A 10,740-nucleotide genomic window follows, 5' to 3' on the forward strand; every position below is an offset into this window, starting at 1 on the left:
CCTTATATTTATTGTCTCCTTTCTTTGTATAGACCCACTTTAAATCAAGTGCTTTTTTGTCTTTCGGTTTTTCGACTAACTTCCATGTTGCATTTTTATTTAAACAATCAATTTCTTTGTCCATGGCTTCTTGCCATTTTCGCTTTCATTATTATTTATTGCTTCATGATAGTTCTCGGGACTATCAGCACTTACAAAGTTTACATAGATACAATTAGTTATCGGATCTCCATATCTTTTTATTGGACTTTTCTTTCTTTCAGACCTCCTTATTATGTTCAAATTTTCATTTTTAGTGCTCGGTTCTAAGATTTCATTTCCGTTTCTTTCATTTTCAAGTTCCTCTTCTAATTCAGTTTCATGTTCATTTTTTGGTTCAGTTTTACATTCCCTACTCACCTCGAGAGATGGAGTAGAAGAAAGTTTAGAGTCATCCATACCATTTAACCCTACTAATTTTACATTTTGATCAATTATTTCTACATGCTTAGCTACAAAAACTCTATTGTTTACTAAAACTCTATAACCTACGACATCATAACCAACTATTACTCCAATATCTGCTTTCCTATCCCATTTATTTTTCTTTTAATTTCTGGAACTCGAACAAAAACTCTACTACCGTATAATGTGAGGTTTTTAATATTTGGCTTTTCTCCCATCATAATTTCATACGGAGTCTTCTTTTCTATGGTATTAGCTAACGTTCTATTTTTCAGATAAGCTGCTGCTTGAACTACTTCTGGCCAAAATCTAGTATGAATTTTCGCGTCTGCTAATAAACATCTCGCCGTTTCCATTATTGACCTATTATATCTCTCGGCTGTTCCGTTCAGTTCATGAACATACGAAGGACATGGTTCAATATAGAATCCTTTTTCTTTTGCAAAGTTATACATATCTTTATTTAAAAATTCTCTACCGTTATCACACCTTAATTTTTTTATTCTTTTTCCGGTTAAATTTTCAACTAGATTTACGTAGCTTACAATACAGTCATAAACTTCATTTTTTCCTTTCATAACATAAATTTTTGCTACTTTACTATAATCATCGATTAAAACTAGGAAATATTTTTCACCCCTAAACCCTATAGTTTTATGTGGTCCATTTACATCCGCGTGAATTATTTCACCTATGTCTTTTGATCTGTGCCTTTCATTTTTGAATTTAGTATTTGTCATTTTGTTTTGTATACAGGTACCACATTTCAAAAATTCCTTTTCTAAGTTATTTGGCAAACCTACGACTAAGTTATTTTTACTTAAAGTATTCAAATAATTAAAATTTACATGTCCGAGCATTCTATGGTATTTCTCTTTCAATGTCATACCATTAGCTATACTTTCAGTTACGTAATTTTGGCTTCTTGTGAACCTAGTATTTATTTTATATAAATTATTTTCTTTGATTGCAACTCCTATTAACTCATTTTCTCTACTATAAATTTTTGAAGTATTTCCTGACGATATAATTTTCGCATTTTCGGCGACTTTTCCGAAACTCATTAAATTCCTATCCATTTCTTTGACAAAGAATACATTTGTTAATTTGATTTCAGTTTCATTAAAATTTGTTACAAATTTAGCTCTAACATCGCCTACAATAGTTGCTTTAAGTGTACGACCATCTCCTACTTTTACATTAATCGGGTTTTCTAAAGTTTTTGATTTTACGAAGTATTTATCACTATTTATTATATGGTCGGAACATCCACTATCTAAAATCCATTCTAGCTTATTTTCGCAAATGTTTACCTTAATGCTGTTATTATCGCTAACCTCTGCTAATGATGTAAAGACCTTGGGTTCAAAGCGATCTTGTCGTTTTGATTACCTCGTCCTCGGTTGCCTCTGCCTTGTTTTGAAAATTGTCGTTTCGTTGTTGTTCATGTATTTGCCATCGTACATTTCCCCGCGTTTGCTGTCCTCTTCGTGTACCTCTCCACGAATTTCTATCACTGTACTGATACGTACACTGATATTGGAAATGACCTTGCTTTCCGCATCTATAGCACGTTCTTTTTTCCTTTTTCAGCTTTGAATACGTTTGAATTTTCGTAACTGCTTCTAGGATTTTGATTCTCACTTTGTCTTTTCCTAAATTCTAATTCTAATTTCGATTTAACAAATTCCACTGTTTTTTCTCTTTCTGGTAACGCATCCACAATATCAACTATATGCGACCAGCTTTCCGGTAGTGTTAACAAAAAATAATTCAACTTATCTTCGTTTGTTATCTTTTCTCCAGCATTTTTAAGTTCGTTTACTAGTTTCTCAAAATTGTTATAAAAATTTGTTGGATTCTCATTTCATCCATTTTCAAATCAAGTAGTTTTCTCTTACATAATAATTTAATTGCACTACTTTTTATTAAGAAGTTTTCATCTAATTTATCAATCATCTCTTTAGCACTTCTTTCACAAATAATTAATTCTAGTTGAGTATTTGTTACACTGTTCACAATATAATTCTTTGCTTTTATTTCTTTTTTCTTCCATACGGCTTCTGTGATCGTTGGTGGCCTTTCATTAAGTTCGATAACTTCATTGCATTCTTTCAGTTCCAAGAATAATTTTAATTTATACTTCCATTTTTCGTAATGAGTCCCATCAAATACTTGTAATAGAAATCCTTGGTTTTCGGATTCTCTTTCGTCCGCCATGTTGATTCGATTCTCTTTGCGTTTATATTCTTAAACGCTTTCACAATATTAGTCAGAATAACTAACTTCTTGAATATACTTACCTTTACCACCGCATATAACCACGCTCTGCTACCATGTTAAAATAATGAGGAAAAATATCTTTTTATATGAGTGGTAAAAGTTTAATATAAATTTATACTTTATATCTATTACATATTCTTCAGTGCCACGTGCTATATCTTCTTCTTTTAACTATCTAGTTCTTCTCACAGAGGGAGCACTATACAGCTAGTCGCTGTCCCTTATATACTAATCTTACATGTACTAAAGTGGGGAGAATTACATGTGTGCGTCCCTCCCACGAAGAGTAGTACATTAACACATGCTCTTTCGCTACAGCATATACATTTAATCTTACAATGGAAATGTACACATCTCAACAATTACAAAGTCCAAAAGGAACTTTTAAAAATTCATAATGTCCATCAATAACTATAAACGCGGTGTATTTTCGATTTTCTTCTTCTATCGACACGTGAAAGAATCCATTCTTTAAATCAAGAGTACTAAAGTAATTAGCGCCCTGCAACTGATCTAACTGATCTTCTAGAAGAGGCAAAGAATAACGATCTTTAACTATCTTTTGATTTAATTTTCTATAATCAACACACAATCTAAATGAACCGTCTCGTTTTTCCACTAAAACTATCCGACGCATATTACAACACCTTCGTCCATCCACTCTTGTATCTGTTGATTTACAATATCTTTTTGGGATTAGGAAAGCCGTCTCGCTCTTTGATATACCGGTTCGTTATCCTTAACTACGATAGACATTTTAACACCGATATCTTTTGTTTTCCTAGGATTATAATCAGCAACTAAATTCTTAATTTCTTGTTGACATTTAACATCGTTTACATGGTCTACTTCTATTTACAGAGACTTTCAATAAGATCTATTTTAAATATTTCTGAGCGATCTAAATCGTTACCTGCTTTCGGTGTAATAATAGCGTTTCCGTCTTTAATTGCTACATCGACCGTACTGAGAAAATCGATTCCTAATATCAACTTTTGACTCATAACTGTATTCGGTATTACACGCATTAGAACTACATATAAATTATTGTCAATTGTTAATCGTGCATAGTATTCACCTATTGTTGTATTTGTGCCTCCACCTACACAACTAAATTTCAATTTTCTATCCATTAACCGTGGAGATCCTAACTCTATGTATTGATCAAAACGCATAAGACTATATCGCTACCTGTATCAATCAATGCCTTTGTTTCTAGCAATTATATACGTGACCAGAAATGGTCGAATCCCTCCCAATGAGTTCTATTAAACAGTTTAACGCTAGAATGAGTGAGATAGGACAGGATAGATAAATGAGCAAACAGAATGAGCTAGAAGCCCACGTGGGGAGCCTGGAGACAGGTTGTAGCTATCCGTACAACTGCCCGACTAGAAGCCCACGTGGAGAGCCTGTTGGGAACAAAAACCCAAAAAAACTCCACACACTCCTCACTCACTCACACACGCTCTATTCACGTTGCCTAGCACAAAAGGCCAAGATAATGAAAAGCTCCAGATGAGAACAAACACTGTTGGTAGCTCAAACCAGAGTGAACAACAGAATGAGACTCGTCCGTGCACACGGCCCCACGCATCCTATTCCCCCCGCACACCTCAAGACGCTCACCCCTGCTTCTTGCATGGTAAGGCGTGTCCGCACGCATCTCGACAGCCCTTGCGCGCCCTCGCAACTTAATTAACGCATACGCCGCCTATCCTATTCCGCGCGCAATATAAATTATTCTAACAACGTAAATATCGCCGAACATCCCGCCCGCCTTCGTCGTACTGACGAACCAAACCGAGCTACGGTTGACTGGTTGTCTCAACCGTCCCTATCGTCGAACCTGAGGGGGCACAGACGCGCAATGTGTCGCTGACGCAAAGAGGTGCTGGTCTTGACGGTGACCACTCGCACCAACCCGTCCGGGCCAGGGTGCAACTCGGTGACCCTGCCCAACGGCCATTTTGAGGGAGGGTACCGATCATCCCTTATCAGTACCAGCTGCCCGACTCGGAAGTTCTCAGATGGATTCCTCCATTTCTCTCGACCCTGTAAATGTGACAAGTACTCGTTTGACCACCGCTTCCAAAAATTATTGCGGACGCGCTGAAGAAGTTGAAACCTATTTAACCGGTTCTCCGGCAAAGTAGATAACTCGGCGTCTTGAATCAAAGCCGACACTCCCTCATTGAGGAAGTGAGAGGGAGTAAGCACTTGCAGGTTGTCTGGGTCCGAACTCAGCGGGCCCAATGGACGAGAATTAAGGCAGGCCTCGATTTCCACGTGAACGGTGGAAAGCTCCTCAAAGGTGAGCGTATGTTCACCCACAACCCTTTTCAAATGGTGCTTGACCGACTTGACACCAGCCTCCCACAGCCCACCATAATGCGGGGCATTGGGGGGAATGAAAGTCCAGCTCGTTCCGTCGTTAGCGAGGAGAGATGCAACCCTATGATAAAAGTCCGAAGCCCGGCGGAACATAGCCTTAAGCTCCTTATCGGCCCTTGAAAATTGGTAGCGTTGTCACTATAAAGGTTTCGGCAAATACCACGTCTTCCTACGAACCGACGGTATGCACAGAGGAAAGATTCCGAGGATAGGTCGCTAACCAGCTCGAGGTGGATAGCACGAGTAGCGAAGCAGACAAGCAAAGCGATGTATCCTTTACCCGATCGGTTTCCACGACCCTTTGACATCCTCACTTGTACAGGACCCGCATAATCAAGGCCAGAATTGGCGAAAGCCCTACTCCCTACCACTCGATCCACGGGTAACTCACCCATAAGTTGGTGAGCTAGCTGAGGCTTAGCCCTTTGGCAAGGCATACAGACTCGAATAACTGATTTGATCAACCGAATCCTGCCTAAGACCCATACCTGCGACATCAGGTAACCCAATGTTAAAGCCGGACCCCCATGGAGGCATTGGTGGTGTGCGTGCCGCACAAATAGTCGACTAAGATGCGAGTGTTAAGGCAAGACTGGCGAGTGTTTCCGATCAAAAGCTAGATGAGAACGTGTCAACCGGCCTCCCACCCGTAAGAGACCATCCTAATGGATCGAATAAGCGAGCGATATTCGACAAAACGGATCTTTTGGTGTGAGCGGCAGCCAAGTCTGCTACGCTAGCCGCGTCGAACCCAAATTCGTCTTGTTCCGGGACCCATCGAACTCCTAACGTTTTGACAGTCTGATTACCTTCTATGTGTTTCTCCACACCCGGTCGTGCAGAATCTGGAAGAACCTCTATAGAATTAGCCGCCCACTTATCTAACTGGATGCCAGCAGAATCTAACAACTTAACAGTTCATCCCTCTTTCTAACTGCTGTCGGTATGTCATCCGCACCAGCAAAAGTGTCGTCGACGTACGTCTCCGACTCCAAACACCGAGATCCCAATGGATACCGCGAACCTTCATCCCGTACTAACTGCGACAGAGTACGAATCGCCAGGTAGGGAGCGCAAGCTGTGCCGTAAGTGACAGTATTCAAACGAAATTCCACCGGTTCAGATGCTGCGTCAGGCGACCAGATAATCCGCTGGTAGTCCTGATGTTCCGGCTCCACTCGAATCTGACGAAACATCTTTACAATGTCAGCCGTGAACGCCACTCGGTACCTACGCCAATTGAGCAAGATTAAAGAAAGATCGCTCTGTAATGGAGGACCCTTAGCTTCCACCTGGATTCATCCTGCTGCACCACGGCATGGTGAGGTAAGTACCATGCCTCTCGGCGCAGGACCTCCGACCTCGGGACTCGTGACATGTGGCCTAGCTCCTCGTACACCCTCATGAAGTCACGGTACGCCTGAGCCAATCGTGAATCCCGTGCAAACCGACCTCTCCAATCCTTCCGATGCGTTTCCTCCTCCAGCTCTCAAGACCGCTGCAAAATGTGATTCAATTCCTCCTGAGCAGAACAGTGCAAAACCAGCGAAGAAGAGGTAGTCGCTGTAGCCTCCGCCCGCCGTGCAGCTCCTCCATCCACCGGTCCGGAGATGATCCACCCAAGCGCCGTATCCTGCGCGACGAGCTGCGACGTCGAGAATCTTCTTATCCCCGGCCGGAGCAATTGGCCGTAAATATCGGCACCTAAAATTACATCTATCCGCTTCGAGACGACAAACTCTGGATCTGCTAACGGAATGTCCTTGAACAGGTCTCCGCCAACCCTGGAAGTATAATTGATAGACGGAAGCAGCGAAGTTAGTTTTGGTAACACCAGAGCATCCACCTCGACCTGGAAGGTGGTATCGACCGCCGACCGGATAGTAACTCGTACCCCCGACCGGGCCGTACCCGCATCAACTGCCCCCAGTCCTGAAAGAGGCACATAAGTACGCCGCTTAGACAATCCGAGTAACTGCGTGATCGTTTCGGAAACAAAGGAAACTTCCGATCCCTGATCCAGAAGCGCTCGTGCCCATGTTCCCTTCCCCTTAGTACCTGCTACCCAAACTCGTGCAGTAGCAAGCAGAATACTCCTAACGCTACTCGAGGACGTAGCCGCATGCAAACTCACCGGCGGCGCACCAGTCCCATTAATTCCCGAACCTCCCGCAACCGCTCTGGAAACGGGTGTCTGCATTCCTACTCTACTGGGCGTATGGATAAGCGTATGGTGCATGCCCTTGCACGCGAAACAGCGCCCCCTAGCGGAACAAGGCTTCCCCGAATGCTGCCCGAGACAATTAGCACACAAGGCCAAACGCCCAACCTCTCGTATCCGCTCCGGTAACGCCATTGACCTGAACCGAACACACCCAAACACCCGGTGTGGACCCTCACAAAGTGGACACTGAACACCACTTCCAAACCCCTCAGTCGTGATCGCCGGACCCCTCGAATGATGAACCTTGCGGGGGAGACTTGATCTAGGGGGGGAAGCTACCCTTTTTTCCCCTCGGTTTTCCCCCTGCACTGCACAAACCCGAGCCCTCTTCTCGAGAAATCCGACCAATTCCGCGAACGTGGGCATAAAGCAGGGCCCAGGGGCGCCTCTCCTTCCTGACTCCGATCCTGAAGCTGTGATCAACCCCTCCATCGAGATGAGTTCCGCATTCCACGACTTACGCGTGTCCACGTCCAATCGCGTAACTAGCAAGAAATAAAGTATGCTATCCCAATTTTCTACCGGCCAACCCGCATTCTTCAGAGACCTAACTATACACTGCATCCTATCAAGGAGTGAACGCAACTCTGCGATGGACTCCCTCTTAAGACGCGGAAGATCCAACAATGCCTGAAGTTTTTTAAACAGAAGGAGCATCGGATTATAATACCGTGCCTTTAACGCCTCCCAAGTGCTAGCATAATTCGCAGTGCTAGTCGACACATCCTTAATCCATCCTGCAGCCTCACCGACTAAGCACGATTTCAGATATCGCAACTTGGCGGTATCGTCCAGTCGCGGGGCCTCGTGCACCATGGACCTGAAACTGTCAAAAAAGTTCTCCCAATCCTCCTCATCGCCCGAAAACTTCGGCAGTGACATCTTTGGAAGCTCCGAAAAACTCGGATCTAATCCGGAACCCTGGGGGTGGGAAGATTCCCTTGTGGGGGTGGCGCCTCTGATTGGACAAGCTGTCGACGCAACGCTACGAACGCGCGAAAGGCTTCATCATATGCTTCACGGATTTCCTCAATTTCATCCTCTATCATATACGGGTCGTTCAGAGCGTCCGGCCTGACTGCGATCTCTTCGTGGGTCTGCCGCACCGCCGCAAACACCGTAGCCAACGCATCTATTCCCGGCTGAATCAGATCGACCTCCAGGGACGCAAGCGGTCTAGCCATTAACCGACGATGGATACTCTTAAGCTCGGCTAAACGCGTCCTCTGCAGGGCGACCAACTTATTCAAAGCAGCAGGAGGCATGATGAGCGAATCGAAAAACGAACAATGGAGTTAGTAAATGTAACGACAACTAGAACACGGAGGAAAGCTGTCTTGTCCCCACTCTTGCTCTCCGAAACGGTAGACGAAGAAGAGGGGAAAGAGAAGAACGCGCGTGCTAGAAGACGCGGATATTTAATCCGTAACCAAGGAAACGCGGCGCTATGCCGCCCCACCGTGGTCCCACTCTCAGATCTCCCACTACTCGCTGTTCGCGTCCCCACCAACGGGCCTAACGCTCAGCATAAGTCTCAAACCGGAAGAAGGAATCCGTGCGGCCGGAAGTAAAGCGCTAGCTAAGTAGGGGTAAGCCGTGCGGCCGGAAGTGAAGCGCTAGCTAAGTGGGGGTAAGCCGTGCGGCCGGAAGTGAAGACCCAACACGTGGCACGTCTCGAATCCACACGCACCACGCGATCCCCGCGGACAAAGAACGATGACGCAACACTCAGACAAAGCCACAAGAAGTCCACACAAAGAACCGAGGAACAAAGACGCAAGCGTTTTCCGATTTTACGAATTTATCAATCCAACCTATCACTCATTCCTCACCCGGGGCACCAATGTTTCTAGCAATTATATACGTGACCAGAAAATGGTCGAATCCCTCCCAATGAGTTCTATTAAACAGTTTAACGCTGGAATGAGTGAGATAGGACAGGATAGATAAATGAGCAAACACTTTTACACGGCACAAAGCTACTTGCCTCGGCATAAAAACTCTCACGGAATTGAGAGAAAAGCCGGGGCAAGAGAACACTTTATTCAATAAACTGATGAAGCATACAATTACAAACAAAACGCTGAAAGAAAATATATTAATAGAATAAACGACGCGAGGTACCTTTTGGTCGCACGCTAGAGAGCTCTCTTACCGTTCGCTTCCGACGCAAGACGACAATCGAACGCACGCGGTTTCTTACCGCACCTAACGATGGCCTGTCTGGCCAGAACCTTATCTCGCGTTGGTAGCCTGGTGACCGGTCGCAGATAATTCGCCACAAGCCCACGTGGGGAGCCTGGAGACAAGTTGCGGATAAACGGTACAACGCTCCGACTAGAAGCCCACGTGAGGAGCCGGACGGCAGGTTGCAGGCAATTCGCTACACCTGGCCAGCTAGAAGCCCACGTGGGGAGCCTGGAGACAGGTTGTAGCTATCCGTACAACTGCCCGACTAGAAGCCCACGTGGAGAGCCTGTTGGGAACAAAAACCCAAAAAAACTCCACACACTCCTCACTCACTCACACACGCTCTATTCACGTTGCCTAGCACAAAAGGCCAAGATAATGAAAAGCTCCAGATGAGAACAAACACTGTTGGTAGCTCAAACCAGAGTGAACAACAGAATGAGACTCGTGCGTGCACACGGCCCCACGCATCCTATTCCCCCCGCACACCTCAAGACGCTCACCCCTGCCTCTTGCATGGTAAGGCGTGTCCGCACGCATCTCGATAGCCCTTGCGCGCCCTCGCAACTTAATTAACGCATACGCCGCCTATTCCGCGCGCAATATAAATTATTCTAACAACGTAAATATCGCCGAACAGCCTTGATGCAACAATTATTCACTCGAATGTCAATAACGCACTTCTTTTCTTGAATTCTAAATGTGTTCAAACTTTCTTTTACTACGGGATATTTCTTCGAACAATTCGATGCAATGTATCCTCGCTCTTTACAATTGTAGCACGTTGGTCCTTCCTTCTTCTTTGGATAACTATCAGCCATATGGTCAAATGATCCACAAATAAAACAACTTCTTGTCTGCTTCGTAGATTTCCACCTTCATGTATTCCAATTCTTCATGTTGTAAGGTCTTATAACGAATCTCGTATCACCCGGAATTCGATTTTTTCCTGCAAGGTCACTCCTTCGAAAGCTTCTAGGATATCTGCCTTCGTTCGTAATCTATTTATCTTAGCTTGGTTTTTAAGATTTGCATCTGGAATACCTTCGATGATATAATCTAAAATTTCATTTTTATGAAACGGAACTTTGTTTCCGAGTATCACCTTGTTGTGAACGTACTCATGAAATGATTCATCTTTTCTCCAAACACGCTCTTCAAAAATTTTTCTTGCCGATGACAAAATGTGCTTCTTAAATCGGCTA

The 10,740-nt window shown here is 44.1% G+C and overlaps 1 protein-coding gene across 1 annotated transcript; it reads right to left on the reverse strand.

Annotated features, from left to right (window-relative positions):
* Positions 1 to 4,060: 4,060 nt before the first annotated feature.
* Positions 4,061 to 5,618, reverse strand: LOC122518667. Its single transcript, XM_043637699.1, has 3 exons — positions 5,299 to 5,618; positions 4,865 to 5,236; positions 4,061 to 4,139 (listed from the first exon to the last, which is right to left on the reverse strand). The coding sequence occupies exons 1-3, from the start codon at positions 5,616 to 5,618 to the stop codon at positions 4,061 to 4,063; spliced, it is 771 nt and encodes a 256-aa protein (XP_043493634.1).
* Positions 5,619 to 10,740: the final 5,122 nt, after the last annotated feature.

This window comes from Polistes fuscatus, unplaced genomic scaffold, assembly GCF_010416935.1.
Source record: "Polistes fuscatus isolate 324 unplaced genomic scaffold, CU_Pfus_HIC Scaffold26, whole genome shotgun sequence".
NCBI lineage: Eukaryota > Metazoa > Arthropoda > Insecta > Hymenoptera > Vespidae > Polistes > Polistes fuscatus.